This window comes from Parus major, chromosome 1 (assembly GCF_001522545.3).
Source record: "Parus major isolate Abel chromosome 1, Parus_major1.1, whole genome shotgun sequence".
Classification (NCBI taxonomy): Eukaryota; Metazoa; Chordata; class Aves; order Passeriformes; family Paridae; genus Parus; species Parus major.
Window position 1 is genome coordinate 13086495 of NC_031768.1, and position 22564 is coordinate 13109058.

Here is a 22564-nt window from a genome sequence, read left to right on the forward strand (position 1 = left end):
GCAAGGCTGAAAAGCAGCTACCCTATGTGGCTGAATTCTCCCAAAACCAAATTGCAGCATGCCTTTTAAATCCTTCAACCCCTTGACATCATAGACTATAGAGTAGGATAGTGAGTGATGTTACTTCTCTGTATGAAATAGAATTTTTCCTGTGTCTGGTGCCATGTCCATCAATACAGCAGAAGAACAAATCCCTGGGACAGTCCTGAAAGATATTTCATAGAGAGACAAGGAGAAAGGAGGGAAGAAAAGTACTGCACAGCAGGCACGTTCTTACTGATCAATGGCAAAATTCTCCACAAGCTTAAATTTGAAGAAAACACAGTATAGAGATCACTGACAGACAAATTCAAGAACTGCTTCTACACAAAGACTGGGAGAAATTTCAGGTTAAGTATCAAGAACAGTATCTCTGCATAAATTTGGCCATTCAAGTTGCTCCATAGGGCTGTCCGTACATAGGGGTTTGCTTTGAGGACTTGGTATTTCCAATTGTTCACATTTTGGACTAGCTCTAGGCTGGTCCTGTGGGCAGGGATGGTCTGCTGGCAGCTGGGGAGCTCTGGGTGTGCTCCTGGAGCACATCTCCCCCTGTAGTTTCCCACAGTAGGCATCCTGCTGGAGTGCTCGGAGGTCAGCCCCCCTGGGCAGCCCAAGACATCATTAGAAACACGATTAGGAAATTTGTTTCACACCCACTAATCCAATTTAAACCGTTACTGTGGACACAATCAGACTGAAAGCTGTAAAAATGCATCCCTGAGGAGCTGTTTTCTTTGTGCCAGGCGGGGGACCGGACTTCAACTCAAGCTGGAGAAACAGCCCAAAGTCCTGGCCCCATCTCCGCGTGGAGGGAAGGGTTCCAGAGCTGCATGTGCATATAGCCACACGTCATTAACTTTTTTGTGTCAACAAGGATGAAATTCAAAGAAAAAGGCACAATAGGAGCAATTTCACTGAATTTGTGGTTATTGCAACACACAGGAACACTGTATGCTGGTAGAGTGTCCACCTTGCAGGACTAATAGAGTAGGATCTGAGCAAGAACTGAGAATGGCACCCATCACCTGTTTTGAATTACGTTTTTTGTCTACAGGAATGGTTAAGAGGCAAACAAGCCTTGATTTTTACTTTTTATAGTACTGGTGATGGCAATATTAAGTCCTATTGGGGACTGACTGCAAGTGAAAGTGATAAAATATTCTATAAAAATTGCTCTTTCAAATCAGTACCCAGGAGGGGCTGCACAGTGCGTTATTTCCCCGAAGATAAATCACAGATCCCCCAAACCTTCAGATGTGTGACCGCTGCTGGAGTGGCAGCCAGGGTCGTTTCACCGCTTGCAGCCATTCCTTAAACCAGCCGAAACAACACGTCCTCCAAAATCAAAGACGTCAATATTACTTAACTACAACTGAAGGCGAAGAAACTGAGCTCGGTGTGCTAATAATAAACTGCGAGCCTGCCAGGGAAGGCAGGAAGCAGCAGTGAAGACACGAGAGGCGCTCCCGGAGGAGCGGCGCTGCCGTGGCTGCGCTGTCTCCGCCTGCCATCTAGCGCCGGCGGCACCGCTGCGGACACGGGGCCCGCACGCCGCTCCCGGCGCCGCCAAATGCTGGGGATCCGCCTGTCGGAGAAAGTTACAGGGAGTGGGCTCAGCCTGTAGAGACCACTTATCCTTAGGTGGAGTCCCTGAGCATTCCACAGGGAGTTCGCTCCCTAATCTGTGACATAATTTACCCTGTGGCTGCTACAGTGAATTCTTCATCTGGGAAGAAATGTGGACGCAAAGGGAAAGTTGGAGGTGTGACACAATTATTTTGTCGTATTCCTTTATATTTGTTTTTAATGGGGTGGGGAATTACCTCAAATACAGCGATTTTGACTTCATTAGCAGAATTAAGTTTATTCTCATGGTGTGGTAATGAAATCCTTAGAGAGACTATGAAATAAAAAGAAATTAAATGGGAATTAACTGTATTTTCCATCATGGCACGAACAAATTCAGCCTCTTTTGCTAGCCAGTGACAGTGTGCTGGAACCTCGGAGGCTAATGATACTAATAGTCTCTCACTGCAATTTTTTTAGTGATTGCAGGGGTTTCTTCACCAGCTTCAGGTGGCAGAAGAGTACAGAAAGAAGATAAGAAAACTTTAAAGTAATTAATTGTATGATTTAAAAAAAAACAAACAGCCAGCTGACACTTAGTCACACTTGTGTCACCTCTCTTTAGGAGAGAATTTCAACAGGATTGCTTACTCACTTGGAGGAAAAGCACTGATAGCAAGTCTCATCTTAGCTACAACTGTTTACAGAGAGGATTTGCCATAGTGTCAGGGAAATCTGTTTAGTCTGTTGGTGGAAATCCTGCTGAGGGGGGGATAAGGTCAGTAATATTGGCCAAATCCTATTAAACTAATAAAGGTTTCAGATCACTTCCTCAAAAAGAGCCATTCAGAGAGAAGGTTTAAGACTAGAAAATTAAGAATGATAAATCCAAATGAAATCCTTTTAATCTCTCCATTTATCAGCATTCTTTTCCTTCAGGGAGAGACAGGCTAAAATTGATGATGGGTTGCTGGTAAAAGACTAACATTGTCTCTTTTATAATGTTACAAAAGCAATTGAAAATCCCACTAAAATCATTACAAGAACAATTTTAATTCATTCCTTTGCAATGGATTCATGAATGCAGCTTTGCTGAGGAAGTTGTAGCACAGGCAGGAGTGAGGCTCACCCAAGAGCTGGTTCCTTGTGGCACCTGGCTGCTGCTGGTTGCTGCCTTGCAGTGTGACAAGCCCCTTTGGCTGTTCAGGATCTGGACAAAACACACACCTCCCTGTGGCCTCCCAAGGGATGCTGTCTGCTGGGCCAGCACTAAACAACAAGACAATTTATATTAAATACAGAGAATGGCTTGAGACTACTATTAGCTTCCAGAAGCCATCTGGTTTTCTGCCACATGATTATACTGACGGCAAAGACCGTCTTAACATCACAGTTACTTACCTGGGGGCTCAGAGCTGCCTTGGGCCCCCTGCAGGCAGCCAAACAAGGTAGAATCTCACAAGGGAGCTTTGGCAGACATCCCCCATTTCAGTAAGGGCCATTTTCCCCAGGTGGTCTGGGGCAGGAGATTATGATCTTTGGGCTTCCAATAAGAGAATTTCAAAGAGAGAAAGAAGCATGAATACTAGGTTGCCTAGTAGAAAGCAGCATGTAACCAAAAGGAAAAGAAATGGAGAAAACTATTGTTAAAGTTTCATCTCCTTCACATCATTCCCAGACAGACAACAGGCAGGACTTATTCTGCCAGATGATCTAAAGCCTTTGATTGCTTATACAGTGTGGGTTCTTCAGCAACTCGAAGTTGCCAGGTATGTCTTTTCTAACACAATAGCTGCTCAGTAAGAACCAGGGAAATGGCCAACATTATTTCAACAGAACTTGAAATTTAATCTTTTTTAAAACTAGAAGCTAAGGTACATAAGGGAAACAAATAGCTCTAGGAAAATAAGCAATCATTTCCAATCTAAATCATGAGTGTTAATGTATTAGCCCCTGTCATTTAATTGACCATGCTCTCTACCACATTAAATACAAGCAGTGTGTGGGGATGCTCAACACAAGAGGGGATAAAGATGGTCTCACAGCTCTGAGTGTTTGACTTAAGAGATATTGCCCATAACTAAACCAACCAGATCAGAGGGGAACAATTTTTTTCGAAGCACAGAAGCCACAGCAGCTGATGTCATGAACAAAAGAAAGTAGGTGAATAGAAACAGAGCAATAGAAAAAGGAATATGAGACTTGCAGCCCAGAATTTCACAAGCAATAGTAGTTCATAAGCAATGAGCTATAAAAAGCAAAGCTGACCAAGAAAGGGAATCATCTGCTTGCATGACAATGCAAATCCCTACCACCTCTATGTTATATATTAGTATATATATTAGTTCTGGCAGTGTGAATGGGCATAGGCACAAATTACAAATTCTTCCTTTGTGAATGAAGAAAAATAAACTCTATTTACATTCATCAAAAAAATGCATTGATAAGAGAAAGCTCCAAACAATTATGGTCCTGGAATTGTTCAAAACATGTTACCTAAGTCAGAGATACTATTCCAGTAAGGAAATTCCCGAGAGCTGACTCACAAGTACCTGGAACACAATTCCTATCTCAGTGCAAACAGTTGCCATAGATATCTTTGGACAGGTGAGAAGAGCTGCCCAGAAAGAACCACATTTCTATCCCAAATAGAAAGGCTATAGAAACAGAAAGGCTGCTTCTTGAGGTAGCCTTTCTGCTAAAGAATGCTGCTTGACAAAGATTTGGGAGATCAGATGCAATATAAAGCGTCTGATGCTACTTCACTACTTTTGATGACTTTCTTTTTTGTGGGAGGCTCTGCTTGGAGGTCTGAGGAGTTTAAAGGCAATGCTGTGAGAAAACACAAAGAAAAACCCCATGTGCTTTTTCATAGGCAAGCAGAGCTTACATACCACTCTGTGCCACAGCTCCCCTGGCTGAAACTGGACCTCTGGTAGGCTGCCTGCTCACACAGAGAGGGCACTTCTCCTTGTCAGTACCTGTCAAGTCACACCCTGCTTGTCAAAATCCACAGCACACTCACACCAGGACTAACAAAGGGGTGGAGATGGCTACCACAGATTAAAATCACTCCTCTCCTTTTCAAGCCCTATGGTGACAGGTCACTAATTCACTGAGTTGCCCTAGTGCCATGCTCTAAGCTACAAGGGTAGCATCGTTTACCAGAAAAAATACCTGGTTTATACCAGCTACTCCAATAATAGAGAATCACAGAATATATTGAGTTGAAAGGGACCCAAAAAGATCATCAAGTCTCCAACTGTTATGTGAGTATCTCATACAAAGCCACAGCCTTGCCATGCTCTGACCAACTAGACTATGTCAGGATTTTGGAATTCAGGGCTAATGAAACTAAGGTAGAAATTTTTTCTGTGTTTTCCAACTAAATTTGTTTCACCCATCTGGTTTCCTAATTAATTGTCCTTCCTGAATATCCTTTCTTTCTAAGTACTATGGGGCATTCACATTCCTAGGAATGTTCTGAAGGATCAAAACATGGGTGTCCTGAGAAGGTGCGTTTGAAAATTTGCAGAACTCAGGCTAAAGTCCTAATCAGTTTATTGTCTCAGTTTAGGGAAAATAGAAACAAGTAAATCTAGGAAAGTCTGCATTAACAGGAGAAAGAAGAAAGAAATTAAAAAGCACATTTCAAACTAAAAAAAACCCTCACCATCCTAAAACATAATTTTTAGCTTTTCAAAATTATCATTAAAAAGTATAGCTGTATAGAAAAACAGTCTAAGTAAATATAAAAACACCTTACATAGCAGATACTAACACTGAAAGAAGAGTAATAAAACTCTGGGGAAACCAAGCACACCACTTTCTTGCTAAGGAAATTAGTCTTTTTGCCATTAGCCTTTACATAGGTTTTGATGTTATACCATGTGTTAATTATTTCCAAATCACAAGTGCAAACACTCACCCTGATTGGAAAATTAGCAGATTTCAAACTCAGGTAATTTCACCCTAATGAGGAACTTGTTGAACTGAATTTAACAATTAGCTTACACCCTTTGCTGGCTGGGTATGACAAGGCTACAGGGAGACACCAAAACTCACATTTTTCAGTAATTGGCAATAAAGGATTAATATAAATTCAAAAATAGTTGCCATGCTGCTTCTAGTTCCTGCTTTGGCTTTTAAGGCAGGGATTTGCCAAGGGTGATAGATGAAGAGGTATTGCCTGTACTAAACAGCTCTCCCTTTTGCTAGGTATCAAGCCTCAGCAAAATGGATTTCACAGCTTAAAAGTGTTAAACTTCTGATTTATCGGTCAATATGCACAACACGTGGGTAGAGCTAACAAGCTAAGGTGCTCACCACCCTTGATAAGGCCCTGGAGCAGCCAGGGCTGGCTGACCTACTTCAGCCAAGAGGGGAAGGGTTGGTTTCTGTGGCTGCTTGGGGAGGACTGAGCCTTGACATTTCTCAGCTGCTATTATTGGGCTACTTGGTTGTACTTTTACAGTTTTAAATGCTTTTTTTGTTGTTCTTTCCTCATTGAGAGCCCCATAGCTGTTAAGTGTCTCTGTATCAATATTCTGCCCCTTGGCAGCAATCTTCCTTTTCTCCCTATGGCTGTGCTCTGCAGAATGTCTGGCAGGACTTTCTCACAGCTTAGCAGTTCTCCAAGATGTCTGTACCAATTTCAGTTTGTGTGGAAACTGTTCCTTAGTTCCCAGATGATATCTGTGATCTGATGCCTGAATCTCTACAGGGGAGACTGACACTCTTCAGCTGCTAAGTTGCACAGAGGAAACAGGAGTAATTTTATCCTACCGTTAGTTCTCTACATATGCTGTGATCCTACCTGCATAAGGGACGTTGGGCAGTTAGGTCTTAGAGAATGGGGCCTAGGTGTAGTTGTGAAAGGAAAAGACACCTGCAAATTAAAAGGAAATTGCCTTTGGACAATTCTCTCTCCTTAGAGCTGACTAAAATGGTCCCAAATATTGTCAAAATTTGTCTGATTTCTCACACAAAAATGTAAAAAATCTTCTTCCTGGCTTTCAGTGCACTTTCCACAGTAGGGATTTATTTTCCTTGCTTTAAGAGTAAAAAAGGCTATTCTGAGACTTAAGCAGCACACCCACTGCTCAATTTTTTCTCAGTAAGTGGCATCAGTATAGATGTAACAAAATTCTTTTGCATGCAAAGAAATGGCAGCAAATATTGAAAGGGGGGGGAAGAAAGAAAAAGAATATTCTGCAAGAATAGGTCTTTGAGCTTTTTCAGTATGTTGCTTTGATTGTTTTTATATTGTCAACCAGTACAATGTAGAGACATCGTCCTCTAGATTTCCCTGCTTTGGCTCCCTTTTGCTAAAACAAAGATGATCATGCTGATTCAGACAACTGTTAGAATCACCTAGCTAACACTTTGTGGGATCTATAGCAGTTAAGAAATCAGCATGCTATCTAACCCTCTTCCCCCAGAAACTGTGTCCTAAAAATAGTCATCCATTTCATCTGGGAGCTAAGCAGGTGCAAGTACATTCATGAGCTGTCCTGAAGGAACACATGAATGGCTGTCAGCAAAAGCAGCAGTCAGATTTTTTTGCAAGGGTAAGGAAGCCAAATGCCTCAAATTATTCAAATTATTGAATAGGTGGGGTTGTTGCAACAGACCTATTCTAGCATTTACATTAGGTGTGCAGCAAATGATTGCTGTTTTCTGTTATCCATGAGTCTTCAGGGCTTCTCTACTGCTTATAATAAATCTACCCCTGCCCAAACTTGTCCAATTTACCACTGATTGTATTCCAACAGAATCACAGAATATGCTGAGGTGGAAGGGACCCATCAGGATCATCAAGTCCAGCTCCTGGCCCTGGACAGGACATCCCCAAGAGTCATACCCTGTACCTGAGAGTGTTGTCCAAACACTTCTTCAAATGTGCCCAAATCACAAAGTGCTGTCCTGATCACTTCTGTCAGGCTTGGTGCTGTAAGAACTTCCCTGGGGAGCCTGTTCCATTGCCCAGCCACCCTCTGAGTGAAGAACCTTTTCCTGATATCCAACCTAAACCTCCCCTGACACATCTTCAGGCTGTTCCCTTGTGTCCTATCACCACTCACAACAAAGAAGACATCAGTGTCTGCCCTTCTTCGCCTCACAGGGAGTTGTAACTGCAGTGAGGTCTCCCCTCAGTCTCCTTCAGGCTGAACAGACCAAGTGACCTCAGCCTCTCCTCACACGGCTTCTCTTCAAGGCCCTTCACCACCCTCGTGTCCTCCTTTGGACACTCTCTAACAGATTAATAGCATAACCCAAATTCTTCCCCCTACTCCAGCTCAACAGCTGTTGCTGTGGGTATTTTTTCTTGGCTTTTCTTTGGAAACAGACATTGCACAGAAAGTAGGCTCTCTAGCTGTCCTGAGTCTGCAGGCATGAGCCTACACCCTTGCACATCCTCCCCACATCCTCCCTGATGGGTACACACGTGATTTTTTCTAAAGTAAGGGAGAACAAGGCAGAGCCAAGTGTGAGGCTGAAGGAGCAGACAGGACAATTGGAAGGTGGGATGTAGGGATAAGAAGATCTATAGCCAGCAGAGCACCCTCTTAACTCCTGAAACACATCCTTTGGGTGTTGAGTCATGAGGCCTGAGACATGAGAAACACAAAGGCATGGCAAAGTTTGCCTTTCAAGGCGCTCTGCTGAGGGAACCTCTTCAAGGTTCCAGCACTGCCCATGCTGCAGCCAGCAGGAGCCCAGACCACAGTCTTCTGGAAAAGGAGGGATTCAGCTAGTGTTGCTTTAAAATTAATAGCTTGAAGGACAGGTGGAAAGGAAGATCAGGGACTTGATCCTCAGTCCTGCAGCATTACAAGGTGTTAGAGATTTCCTCCCCCTTGTGTGTGGGCTGGATTCCCCTACATGACACCAGGAGATTTCATGGCCAGTGTTCACTCTCCTGCCTGCATCTTCAGCACATGGACACCCAAAGTTTATGACTCATCTTTTCCCATGTTCTAATAAATTACTTCCACGTGCCTGAAGCCTCTTAGCCCTCAATCACACGCCTCTGTGTACACTTATCTCTGTTTAATGTTGTTAATCACAGAAAACACTGATAATATTACCTTTACCCTTCCTCACACGATAATCCCAGGCAAACATGGCATAAAGGTTATGCTCTCACCCTAACATTTATTACTTTACTACAGCTATGTAAAACAAGTTGTGAAATTTATTTTCTAGCTCTTGTCAACTGTTTTCAAATACTTCAATCACAAACACATGGTTGAAAGTGACCTGAAAGGGATGGTTATCAGAACTGAGACTGGAGGAATTTCCGGCTCTCTGTTTTGTTTTTCCATCCCCAGACTGATTAAGGTCCAGCTTGGAGGTGGTGACTTGCAATGTTTTCATTTTAAGAATAAAATTACCTTATTCATTACCTGAATGTAGGCCCTGCAATGAGGCCACCTGTTTCCAGGCACCTCCATTAGGCAGGACACAGCTATTAGTCTGAGCCAGAGGAGGGCAAGAAAGTCTTAATTAAAATAAAAAAAGGAAAAAAAATTTGTAACAATAAGGCCCACACATTCTGCTGCAGTCACATAAGATGTAACTCAGGAAAGCTCTTAGTCATGTATTTAAGAAAATGTATGTCCAATCTTGCCCTGAAAAGGCTTCTGTGTAAGTAAGTGATGTTTGTAATAAGATCTCCATGACTGTACATAGTAAACAGATTTGCTGCCAAACCCAAAGTCTGCTTGACAATCACCACAACACACCTTATTGCTGAAGTATGCCAGATGAAGGTCACAACAAGTATTAAATAACTATCCAAAAACATAGCAGCTAGTGATACCTGTGGATAAATGAGGCCCACACTGATATTTACAAGATGTATTTGACAGGCACTGCAGAGACATGCCAGATACCAGCCCAACAGTGATGAGTGAAGACTTGTGCTGTGCCCCAGCAGCCTCCTCTGGACCCACAGACACCACCTCTTACACACTCCATCAGTTTTCAAATGCACTCTCCATGCTACAGCACATGGATCTGCTTTTCCATGTCACAGATCCCACCCATCAAAGCATTTCCTTGCAGAACCACTACAGAAAACACAAAGATGCCTTACCAAATCAAAATATTTTATTTTCCAATTTTGAAGCTTATTGAACTCACAGCAAACCATCCCAAATGCTTTTATGAAATTCAGTATTACTCTTCATGCCTATATATGTACCTGTGGCCTAAATTACACTGATATAAAGCAGCTTTAGGAATATGCTGATAGTCATAATGTTAAAATATATTAAGAAGATTTCTCATGTTAAGAAAAATTATCTGATCCCAGTTAATTCTAATGCACTCACTCTAATGCAGAGTAAAAAATTTCACATAAATTATTTTTCAAGGGTAAAGTGCAGATTCTCTCAAATTAATGCAGTTCAAGAGTCTGTATTAATTTTCCAGAATGTCTACTTAGAAAAAGAGATTAAATATAAAAATTGTGTCAAACATTTCAAAACAAAAACAATTCAAGTTTCCTACTATAATGGAATCCTTCAGTTGTTAAAGAAAATATTTTTTCTGACCTCAGTCAGAAAGAAGAAAACATTTTAAGTCAGCCCCAATTTCTGCTTCAGGTGGTTCACTAGTTGTTTTCAGAATACTTAATTTCCCACCAATTCCCAAACTGAACACAATATTTTAATTCAGTGTAAGCTATAAATAAAGCCCCAGTGTGTGGTGGACTGGGTCCAGGGAAGGGCCAGAGAAATGCTGAGAGGGCTGGAGCACTTCAGCCTCTGAAGACAGGCTGAGGGAGATGGGACAGTTCAGCCTGGAGAAGAGAAGGCTCTGGGAAGAGGCCACCTTATTGTGGCCTTCCAGTACCTAAAGGGGACTACAAGAAAGATGGGGACACCCTTTTCAGCAGGGCCTGTTGCAACAGGACAAGGGATAAAGGTTTTAAACTAAAAGAGGGAATATTTAGACTAGATATAAAGAAGAAATTTTTTAAGTGAGAGGTGTAAGATAATGGAATGGGTGGCCCAGAGAGGTGGCAGGTGGTCCACCCCCGGAAACATTCAAGGTCAGATTGGATGGGGCTCTGAGCAACCTGATCTAGGTGAAAATGTCCTGCTCACTGCAGGGGCTTGGACTAGATGACCTTTAAAGGTCTCTTCCAACCCAAAATATACTGTGACTCCCACTGCCTAGCTTTGTTCTCTTGCCCTTCTCTGGATACACTGCAGCACCTCAATGCTCTTTTTGTCATGAGGGGTCCAAACCTGAACAAAGCATTCAAGGTGTGCCCTCCCCAGTGGGACAATCCTGCCCTGGTCCTGCTGGCCACACTATTACTGATACAGGCCAGGTGCCATTAGCCTTCTTGACCACCTGGGCACATGGTCTGCTGGCTGATGACCAGCACCCCAATAGTCCTTCCAGTCACTCCCATCCTCATGGACCCTGTTAGTGCAAGGATCCTGAGCATCATTATCCCCATTTACCAAGCAGAGAACCACAGCACCATGTAACACCACAGACCAGTGGCAGAAGACATCCCAGACTCCAAATCCTACCTTCCTTTTCTAGGCCAGTGACAGAGAACCTGCTGTCTACAGGAAGAACACCTGACATATTTACAAACAGTAACTGTGTATTTACCAGTTTTGGAGGTGAATTGCCAAGGAATGTAAAAATCTTGCCCTAGAGAGATCATTGTTTCTCTAGGTGGACAGCCCACATGGGTTTGGGGATTTCAGAACAAGCATATGAGACTATATTTACTGATCAGAATTAACTATGGTGAGCTCATGGCATAGAGTGAGAGATGATCTATGGTAATGGAGGAAGCATGGAAAAATGCTGTGTTGGACATATGACAGCAGTCCAGGGTGAAATAAGATTTTTAAAAGTCAAAAAAGATGAAAAATTATTACTCTGAATTAACTCTAAATCATGGTCATTCTAATAGCTAAAAAATAAAAATAAAAGAAAATCATATTGTAAGACAGTTTGGCACCATCAAGTGCTCAGTAACAGTATAAAGTGGTATAAAATCTTAGTAAATCACATGGTGTAAAAACACTCACACCATGCATACATGGCTGGAGAATCAAGAGTTGTCTTTACTGCTCCTTCAGTACTGCAGCTCACAGGCATTTCTGCCAGAAGTTGTTTCGACATGGACAGTGGCTATTTTTGGTGCAAGAATATACAAGTTCCTGAAGCTGATCTTACAGCTCCTGCACAAACAGGAGCACAGGAGGCTTCTAAATCTTTGGCAATCCATCTTCAACAACTGCACCATTCAGGATAATCTTAGGAGTCTGCTTCTTGTCCCCGGGTTCTTCAGCCGCACACTCCGGGGGCTCTAGGTCATGGTATTTTCTCCGATAGACCACTCTGGAGATTACAGTTATCAGAAACATTTCCATGATGAGCAGCTGCTGGGCTATATCTGCCAAAAAAAAAGAAAAAGGGAGACAAAGAAAAGCCCCCAAAAGGGGAAATTACTATCATTCAAAAAATGAGTAATTGGCTTATTAATTTTCACTTCTCTAACAAACTCTATCATCCTGTCCCCATGTCTCTTACACTCAGCAATGACATCAGTTACAGAATTCCAGCATTGCCCATCAATAAGTGTGCAATAAATTATGCATCCAAAAACACAAGAGATTCAACAGCAATTATGCAGGTTGATTTCTTTTCCTCTCATTTCTGATTCCAGCTCTTCTCATTATCAAGTTGTTCTCTACAGCCATGACAGCTATAAAACTTTTGTTCTTGTTTTTAAACTAAAAAATGAGATTCTCCAAAAGCTAGTGATACCGTGAAATTTGTATTTTGGGAAAACACCAGAGATTGCATTAGTCACACTGAACTGGTACTTTTATAAGTAAATGAAGAACATTCTTTCCCCAAAAAACTTACATGATCCTCTTGCTGTAGAGGAGAGTGGTGGAGCACAGGGAATTATTTTTTGTGTAGCGAATATGTTGATAATAGTGGTCTGCAGGTGGTTCAGAATGACAATAAACTGCACCAGAAAGGGAAAACAAATGTCTTAGCTACTAGAAAGGGGTTTATAGTTCACATAACAATTCTGCTTTGATAACAGAACCTCTTTTGCCTCATTCCTCCTTGCTTGCCCTCCCTTTCCCCTCTCTACCAGCAGGGTGCCTGCCATTCTGCAGAATTCATCTTAAGGTCAGGAGGATATTGCTCTGAATAGGAGAGTTAAATTAATCCTGGACTTGAAAAGTATTTCTTCTCAGCCCATTCAACCTCAGCTGGGAGGTACATTATACACAGACCTCCCAGCAGGGATTTCAAATAATACTGAGTTCTGAATAATAGGTAATAGTGTTTTAAAAATGCCAGTTAATTTGACCCATGAGCTTATGTTCTTCTTTAATGGAAGAAAGACTCAAAGAATATTTTTCCTGTTGTCTCCTCTTTTTGCCACAGCAGGTTGACGTCGTGGTCCCCAAATGATATGAGGCTGGCTTCTTTGCCAGAAGGTAGGAGGGACTCTTCACAGCTTGAGTTCAGCAACCACCACTTGCCCATCACATTGCACTGAGCCAAACCTCAGCTGCCATGGAGTCATCCAAGTGCCTCTGTAGCTGCTGCTGGAACTGCCTGAGTCTAAACCCTTGCATCAACAGAGTTTGCCATCCCAAACCTGAATTCACCCTAACAGAGCTTTGCAGGTGTGATCATCCTGTTACTGCCTTTACAAGTGCTCGCCTCACCTCAGTGTACCAGCCTTCATGTATGTCCTGCTCAAGGACCTATATCCAAGGATTCTGCTGGACTCTATTCAGAGTGAAGTGGAAGAGGGTGGCCTTGTCCCTGTGCTTTTTCAATCTAACCTGTGTGGTTCTCTTCCTTACTATTTAATGATTTGCAGCCAGTATTTTCACTATTATCTAATTCTGAAGTGCAGAATGGCCAAGAAAAACACTGTTAAAGCAACATATTGTGGGATGCTGAAACAGTTCAAACAACAGCCGCCCACACAATGCAACATATCCTCTCTGAGGTACACACCAGCATTTTAACATTGCATTTCAGGACACCGCATCTACAAAGCTTCCTTCAAGTCCCACAGAAAGCACTGTTGTGATTTTAGCGGTCTAAAGATAAATAGATTTACATGGCTTTCACATCTCCAGCACTCCTGAGAGACTAGAGGTAAAGTGGCTCAAAGTGAAACTGAACAGCAGCCAAGGACAGTGCTTCAAAGTGATGCAGCTTTAATCAGGTAAAATGATGGCTTTGCACAGTGTATTTAATGGGAAAAAATACCATAAATTTTCAACAAAGGAGCAAGAACTAGAGAGGCAGAGTATTATCAGTAGTTAAGAGAAAGTCTTACCAGAAATATTAAAGTTCTCACCTGATAAAGAGCAAACTTTGGGATAATGTTCTTACACTTAAGGAGAATCCTAACTTTTCGAAACATGATTCCCACTGCCCACAGAGCAAAAAGAGTGAGGGCACCAATGAAGCAGCTGATCCACAGTGCAGGTCCTTTGGGAGACAACTGAGAAGCAAATCACACAACCTTACACAACCTTACTTTAGCATTTCCAGGAAGAAGCTGTGAACTGGATGATGTTAAAATGCTTTTTTCTATCTCCATGAAAGCTGGTGGCAGCAGCAGTTGCTGGGTTTTACATGGGGAAAGCACCCAGTACCAAACTGAAGTGTTGGCACAGGCTCTCCTCCTGCAGGCACCAACATGGAGATGTGCTCAGCCTGGGGAGGTGCCAGGTGACACAAGCCCTTGTGTCAGTGTTGCAATTGCCAGCCATGGAGTTTGTGCCTTTTCAGAGATCCCAGCAGCAGCTGGCAATGCTCAACAGCTCATGAGAGCGTGTTCAGCCTGACATCTCAGGTGGGCTCTTCATTTTATAACATGAAACAACAAAAATATTACTTTAAGTCTGAGTTACCCATAAGGTGCCAAATCATTATCAGATACATATTCCTCCATAATTTTGCAGGTTACATGGTACAAAGCAGAAGTACTGTACTATCTTTTTATTTTGCACAGATAAAAATCACCATGACTTGCTGAAAAACATAGAATTAGGCTTCCTGTTATCATGCCAATACATACACTTGTTTCTTAAGGCTGTACCTTACAAAACACAAGGCAGATACATCCCACAGGGCAATTTGCAGTCCTGCTATTCTAACCATACAAGCTGGGAAATGCACTGGAACATAATCTGATGCCCAGCCCCTCCCTGCCACCCCCTGATGCCCAATTCCTTTCCAAGAGAGTCGAGGAAGGTAGAAATTATATCAGGATCTCAAAAGACTACAGTGAGGACTCACATGGAAGTGGTCTCAGATTAGTTGTAGGCTAAGATAGTTACATAATCCCTAAAACCTGTGGATTTTGAGAACCATCTCTGATTAAAATAGTTACTTACATTGTAAAGGACATAATTGCCATTAGTCCAAAGCACTATTGATAAAAATATGAGCACAGGCCGAAAGACAGCAAACTGAAAGGTACCCAGCTTCAGCCAAAAGAGGGTTTGCCTGGCCAAAATAAAACATAAAGTAAAATTAAATCAATTAGCTAGGCCTAGATCTTATTAGCAACCTTAATAACATTTTCTGGACACTGTCAACTGCAAAACTTTTCCAATCCTGTAGCATGTTACTAAAATTTGGTGAGGAACAGCTTCAAGATTAGAAAATATTTCCAAGAATTTCCCAATGTTTATTTAATAAAGCCTCTACAAAAATAGTACTTTTCTTGCTCTGCAGCAAGTACATACTAATCAAAGCTGGGTAAAACATGATGTCTTTCTCTGCCCTGAAGCCAACCAGGGAGACAGTAGCTGCATAACCGGTTTCTGAACAATGATGCCATTTGCTCTTGCCTTGTTGCCTTATTATTTCAATTCTCCCATGAAATTGGACAAATCAGCCTGTTCAGCCACTTCCTAGTCCTGTGGTAGATCAAGAAAGGGAATCACACAGACCTAGTTGAAAGGACTGGTAGTTTTTCAGTGCATCATGAAGAATACCATGTAAGAATCTGGGTTTGCTCCTCTGTAGTCTAACAGAAGAAAGGAACAGCCTCTCACTTGGTCAATTGCACAAGGACAGCAGGACAGCTCAGGATTCTTTCACTTCTGTCAGTATAATGTGGGTCCAGAACACACATGTAACCTGGCCAGCCAGCACTAAAGTCCACCAGGAAAGGGGCAGATGAACTTTCTGACAGAGGGCATAAAAACAGACTGACTGAACTCACCTTCGCCTTTTACAGGAGAAGCTGCAGCTACTACAGCTGTCTCATGTTTTAGTCTGTTACTGTGCATTGTTTCCCATATTTTCAGTGTTGTTTTCACTGGAGTTCCTTGGGCTCTTGACACTGCCATCAGCAATGCCTCACAGACAACAGACTGCCATTTAGTGTGCTAAAGGATATAGCCACGAACCAGGAATTATAGGAATTGCTCAATGAATATAGCTAATAACCACGGGATTATCAACAGTACAAACACATGTGGAAAGACCTGCAATGGGCCAGCCTCTTAGTGTGTGCCTTTTCAAAGATTTATTAGTCCCAGAGGGCTTTAAATAGTAATAGATATGACAAACAGTGCAGTCACTGCAATGGCACGAGTTGTTTCCCTTGTTAACATGGGCCCATCTTTACTGATCACCAGACCTCTTCTGCCACATCTCTCCCTATTGCATGGATTGTTACATTGCCTCATCTGTACTTTGTTATTCTCCCCAGCACTGCAGATATGATTTTTTTTTTAAAAAAATGAATCCCTCCCTTGGGGTAGCTTCCTGTTTCCCCATAAGACACCTATGGAAGGAACATGAGAAACATTACTTTACTCATGTATAGCTTGCCAATACATTTTTTTTAAAAAGGTACCCTGCAATGGGAAAAGGCTAGAGATAAGAAGCAGAGAGCAGATGGGTTTCCCTGTGGTGCAGACACTGGAGAAGGAGGCCTAAGCCCTCTGCAGAGCAAAAAGCCTTTTTTAATTTTAAACCAAGAGCTGTCCTTCCTGCCAGTAGTAGTAGGCACTGTCTGGCTCCTGAAATGAGTCCATTGTAGCTGACATCATCCTGCATAAGCTGCCACTGGGCTGAACAACAACAAGGCAGAGTGGGGGATCCTCTCCCACTTTCCCAGCTACCACAACCTATACAGAGGGTGACAGACATGGGAAGAAAAACAAACATGCATCTTTGGGTTGGTTTACTACCTCTTCTTCTTCATACCATCCCCTTGTAAATATTTAATGTTACTCTATTAAAATAAAATTATGGAAACTAAAGTTTAAATTCTAATACCAAATGAGGCAGCTTAAGGAAAAATGATTGTAATAAAAATTAGAATTTTTGAAAATGCATCAGAAACCATTGTGCTGTGTTCTGTTTGATGCGTTTCTTCAAGCAGATCATACAGTCCTCTAGGACCCTCTGACACTAAAGCCCACACCCTCATAGAAAAGTCTCTTTTGTAAGCTCAATCTCTCAGATTTTGCTTATAATGAGAGAAACAGCTTCATGTTCCATGCCAGTAGGAAAGCTCAGGGAAATACACGAGGTGTCCAGGCTGTGGAGTGGTGTGTAAGTGACGGGGTGATGTTAACCAGAGCAGGAGCAGCACCAGGCAGTGCTCAAAGGAGGACAAGTTTATGTTGCAGTATATTGGCTCCTGTAGCTGTCCATCCTTACCCTACTTCTCAAAGATGCTTTAATGCTAAGTTTAGAAGAAGAAAACATCTTCTTTTGCCTCACCAGACAATGCCATTTCATTGAGAACAAAGCTTTGCAAGAATTACATTTACTTTTTGTTCTAAAAATTATTTTAATCTCAAGTAGTTTTAAAGTTAATGTCAGAATGAAACATTTCAATTTTATCAAAGTGAGAGATATTTTCTATCAAGAGAGCCTCCATTTGACAATTCTGTTAGTGAAAAATACCCAGTCTCAAGATTTTCCCTTCTGGAATGAAAAGAAACTGAAATGTCAATTATTAGGTTTTCCAGAGTAGAAATTTCTCCTCCCACACACCTCTCCATTATAGGAACGAAATGAATTAATGGTAGTGTACAGCCCCAAAGTGATGATGCTGTTTAAAAGAGACATCTTGAGATGGCCTGAGACTGACTTTTGGGAAGCTTTGCTGTTAGCCTGGCCCTGCCAAGCAGGCTGAATTCCAGCAGCCGTTTTCAAGCTGGGAAATTGTAAAGGGACGACTCACCTGGTGATGGGCACACGAGGCAGGCAGGGGCAGCAGCAGCAGCAGGGGCCAGTGCTGATGGTGAAGCGACCATTTTCAAACCTCCTGAGGAGCATCTTCTGGCCTCCACACTCTTTAATCATCATCATCAGGAACTTGTGGATAACTATGGCAAAAAATCTAGGAGAGGAAGAGTATTCCAGCTTAAACTTGCCTGTGTGTCTCATATGCCTGTGCAGGCCAGTGCCACCTCCGTACAGGGTTTTTACAGCTTGTGCTTGGCAATCAAGGAAAATTCTAGCTCTATCTTTGAGATACCTTCTGCTTTCCATCACCTTGGAGGAGCAGAACAGCCCTAATCTCATGGAAAGAGGAATAAACTAAGACACAGAGCACGTGTGGAATTTCACAAAACTGATTTGGTGTCTGGTTGCAGAGTCGATATTAAAGCACAGGCTTTCCTGGCCCCAGTCATTCTGGCTGTATTTTTCCATAAGTTATCCAGTTCTGACTAGTCTGAGCTTTTTAGAACAAGTCCTCTTTCTCCTCAAACATGGCTTTCAACCAGCAAACATGGCTAGGTTCACATAAATAGCTATCACCAAATGTGCTGGCCCAGGCAGGGTGTGGTTCCTCTGCAGACAAAGCACCGACTGCTGCAACCCCACCTCTCCCTCCTTTCCCAGCTTCACATTCACAACCCTACCCAGGAACTGCAGATTATGCCACCAAACATGGGAATCCAATCAATAAAAGAGGTCCTCTGCTGCACTGCCTGCAGCTTGGGCAAGGGAGAAAAGGGAATTTGAATTCCCTTTAATTTAAATAAATTTAAATACTTGAAGTGCAACAAGACTGTATTGTTGGAATTTTGTGGCAATCTGCATTACCTACACACGCTGCTACATTCCAGCAGTGTTCCCTGCAACTGTGAGGTCCCTCCTCTTTTAGTCATCCCCAGGTTTGGAGTGCTCAGGGCCATGGCATAGCCCTACTCGGTCCTGCCCACCAGGGCTGTACCATCACCCCCAGAAAGCAGGAACCACATTTCTCCCTTCTCTGTGCATGCCGGTGCTGTCATGCTCACACATAAAGTGCTTTCATCAGGACAACTGTGGAATATTTTTACATTGATATACTCATCGGGGGCTCACTTGGCACCATTAATAATAGACCTCCAGGGCTCATCATTAGTAAAAGTGCAGGGAAGAAGTCACAGGCTAGACTCTCATTCCACATGGCATGCAGAGAGAGGAAAGACAGACTACTGCTCCAAAGAGACTGTCAATCTAAGGAATCAATTACGTGCGAGTCACAGATCCTTCATACTGATGTTCCCACACTAGGGGACTGCAGCACTGGGAACTGTTTCAGCATTTTCCACCTCCAAGGAAAGAGCTGCCAAGAGATTTCAACTCAAACAAAAAAATTACTGAATTGTTAAATTTACTGAATGACAGTGTTACCAAGAGCAGCAGATGTTAAAAGGGAAGAAATTCAGGGTTTGGAGCAACACCTAGAAACAAGCAGAATACTCACATTCCTGCTGTGAAATCTGTAAACATTGTTGAGCGAGGAACCCACATGCCAATGCATGAAGTAGTAGAGATGACCTACAGAGAAAAGGGAGGAAGGTTGTATGAAGGGCAGAGATAAATCTCATGTGGCCCCTGTGGATTTTCAGAGAAGCCCTATTTTCAACACTGAATTTTATCTCATTTCTGTGTTAACTTACTGGAGCTGCAGCATTAATCCAAATTATGATTGATCTTTTGGAGGAGGGGATTTTCCTGTAGATGTAGACTGCTTCCTCTATAAACACCAGAATGGCAATGAGCGTCATCAGAGTCAAGGTTGCAAAGAGAAATCTCCCTGGTAGGTCAAGGCCTGCAGAGAGAGAAAAGAAAACAGAAAGTCCTGATTTATTTCATAAGCTTTCTAAATATTAATGTAACAACACCATCTCTGAGGAGCTTCTTTGGTCAATTCCTGCAAATACTTATGCTCATCCCTAGTTACACAGGCAGACCAGTGATTGACTCCACAGAACCATTCCAATACTGAAGTTCATTACTAAATCTTTCCAGGATCCACAGACAGCAGGTGGGAAGAATACACCTTCATCTTCTCGAAGCATAATGCAATAGTCCCTTTCAGAAAGGGGGAATTCTGGGACAAATATCCTTCCGTGAATGTAAATATGCAGCAGAAATGAATTCATAACCTGGGAATTTTCCAGGCAGGTTACAAGCAAACATATATTCACTCAGTATTACTTCTCTGCTTCCATTATATGTTCATAGGCATGCTACATGAAACTTCCTTAGGCAGGCAAACTTACTAGAAGCTCCATGGAATTTTGTAGGACACATGAACAATGTAAGGAAAAGTCCCTGATATACCTAGCTTCATATAAAACTTGGTGTCTTCACCAAAATCTCTTTTGCTTCTCCCTTAAAGTTGCATATGGGTATCAACATTTCCCTATCCCCATAGGTGATAGGTTTTATATCTCCATTGACATTGGATATGGATATCAACTTTGACCCACAACTGACAATTGAAGTGCATTTTGTCCCAAGGAATGTGTTTCCAGAGACAGAAAAAGGCACTGCAGTGCAGTCATGCTTAATTTAGGAGTTCATACTCACCATCAGTACATCGGACCCGCAGACGACCTAAAGGCAAAGCAGAGCCTCTGCCCCGGTCTCTTTAACCTAAACTGCTTTAAAAAACCCCGGCACTTCCAGACTTGGCTGCAGGCGGGGCAGTGCACTTCTCAGTCGATATCTCCACTCTTTAAATCTCACCGGACGGCGCCCGAGACCCGGCGCAGCTCCAGGGGCCGGTTCAGCGCTCGGTTCCGCGGGTCCCGGGCGGCCCCGGCGCTCCCCCCGCCCTGTTCTGTGACATCCCCAACCCGCGGCTCCGGGCTGGGGCCACGCTGTGCCCTCGCCCTGCCCCAAAGCCTGCTCGGGCCCCAGACAGGAGGAGGAGGATCTGCCGGGACAGGCGGGCGCCGGCCTCCGCTCGGGGATTTCCTCGCCGGGGAAGAACGGCAAAGGAGCACGCAGGGACAGGGACAGGGGGACGGGCAGGGCCAGGGGGACGGGCAGGGCCAGGGGCACGGACAGGGCCAGGGGCACGGACAGGGCCAGGGGCACAGGTAGAAGCAGCAGCATGGGCAGGGCCAGGGCCAGCCCCTGCCATCCCGCCGCGGGCAGGTGCCGAGGGCGCTGCCGGGCAGGGGCAGCTCCCGGGTGCCCGGCGGGTGCAGGCGCCACCCGGCAGCGGGCAGCCCCCTCTCCTCCCGCTCCACACTTACTCCGGAGAAGCTCCTCCGAGTAGGGCGGCTCGCTGGCGCCGCAGGACGGGTTCAGGGTCCCGTTCGCCTCGCCCTCCATGGCTGCGCGGCCGCCGGCCCCCGGAGCGATGCCTTGGCGGTGCCGGGGTCTGGGGACGGGCGGCGGGGTCTCTGCGTGCCCGGGCGCCGGTCCCTGGTGAGTGCGGCCGGAGATGCGCGGCGCGGTGCCGGGGCCGGGCCCGGTTAATGATTACCCCGAGCCGGGGCGGGCGGGGACCGACCCGGCGCTGCCTCCTGGCGCCCCGGCACTGCGGCACGGGCAGCACCGAGCCCGGGACAGCACCGAACCGGGACAGCGCCGAGCCCGGGACAGCTCCGAGCCGAGACAGCTCCGAGCCAGGACAGCACCGAACCGGGACAGCTCCGAGCCGAGACAGCTCCGAGCCGGGACAGCTCCGAGCCGGGACAGCGCCGAGCCCGGGACAGCTCCGAGCCGGGACAGCGCCGAGCCCGGGACAGCGCCGAGCCCGGGACAGCGCCGAGCCCGGGACAGCGCCGAGCCCGGGACAGCGCGCCCACCCCGCGCCCACTCCGCCTGTCACCACAGGGGCCACGGCTGCTCCCGGCTGTTCCCGGATGTTCCCGGCTCTTCTCGGCTGTTCCCCGTGTTTCTGACCGGCCCGGAGCTGCTTGCGGTACCCAGCCGGCCGTCCCCGGGCCCATATTGACAGCCCCACGGTGTCGGGGCACCTGGAGCCGGGTCCCGGCAGCCGAGGCGGGGACTGGAACCTGCCGAGGGGCGGGCGGGATCCCCAGGGCCGTGTCCGCCTTCCCTCCAGCCCCGGGGCACTGGCGGAAAGCTGCTCGGTCAATGGGACAGGTGTTTGCGAGACTTCATGGAGCCCTTCACCAAAGGCTTCCCGGCTTTCTCGGCTGCAGCGAGGTCAGTCGCCAAAGGAAAGCACAGTCAGGGTAGCTTCTCGGTGTCACAGTAGACACCGAGAGCGTCTCCACTTTCCCACAGTTTCCTCTGCTGGAAGGATTGTTTCTGCAGCCTGAGCATTTTCAGGCCGTTTCCAGGAAAAGGGAATGAGTAGTGAAACGATGGAATTTGGTGACCCACCAAGTTGCTCAGGATACTGGGGCTGGAAGCTGGCTAACCCTAATGGTTACAGCGCTGAGTGACAAAACAACAGGACACACTGTAACAATGAGCACAGAGTGGTGTCCGGGGGGAGCAGGACAGTCCTAATTAACTATGCTGTGATAAGTGATTGCCTCACGAAAAAGATCCTGGGGGCACAATGGACAGTCCTCAAAAATGACAGCAAGAATCAGGATGGGACAAAATGCAAAGGACTGTGAAAAATTTTTGGCTAAATAAAGGAAGACAAAAAACAGCTAAAATACGTATGGAGGCTTCCCTTCAC

At 44.6% G+C, this 22564-nt stretch overlaps 1 protein-coding gene and 1 long non-coding RNA gene across 3 annotated transcripts; both read right to left on the reverse strand.

Moving 5' to 3' along the window:
- Nucleotides 1–2645: 2645 nt before the first annotated feature.
- On the reverse strand, nucleotides 2646–5583 carry LOC117243871. Of its 2 annotated transcripts, none has more exons than XR_004495814.1 (3): nucleotides 5537–5583; nucleotides 3010–3151; nucleotides 2646–2877 (listed from the first exon to the last, which is right to left on the reverse strand). It is a non-coding gene; the product is annotated as an uncharacterized LOC117243871 (long non-coding RNA). The 2 variants fall into 2 exon arrangements; XR_004495811.1 differs by lacking the exon at nucleotides 5537–5583 and adding an exon at nucleotides 5390–5436.
- Nucleotides 5584–9701: 4118 nt separating this feature from the next.
- LOC107199817 (organic solute transporter subunit alpha-like) lies at nucleotides 9702–21450 on the reverse strand. Its single transcript, XM_015617405.3, has 8 exons — nucleotides 21156–21450; nucleotides 19566–19717; nucleotides 19370–19443; nucleotides 17852–18010; nucleotides 15036–15147; nucleotides 13991–14137; nucleotides 12520–12625; nucleotides 9702–12043 (listed from the first exon to the last, which is right to left on the reverse strand). The coding sequence occupies exons 1-8, from the start codon at nucleotides 21232–21234 to the stop codon at nucleotides 11856–11858; spliced, it is 1017 nt and encodes a 338-aa protein (XP_015472891.1). The 5' UTR covers nucleotides 21235–21450; the 3' UTR covers nucleotides 9702–11855.
- Between the last annotated feature and the right edge of the window lie 1114 nt (nucleotides 21451–22564).

Bases quoted from the DNA above. Each gene is read 5' to 3' on its own strand.
- LOC107199817 (XM_015617405.3), bottom strand. From the start codon at position 21,234: ATGGAGGGCGAGGCGAACGGGACCCTGAACCCGTCCTGCGGCGCCAGC. The intron at 19,444-19,565 runs GTAAGTTAACAC...TTTTCTCTGTAG, and splicing joins GGATTAATGCTGCAGCTCCA to GTCATCTCTACTACTTCATG. The intron at 15,148-17,851 runs GTGAGTCGTCCC...TATTTTGGCCAG, and splicing joins CCTCGTGTGCCCATCACCAG to GCAAACCCTCTTTTGGCTGA.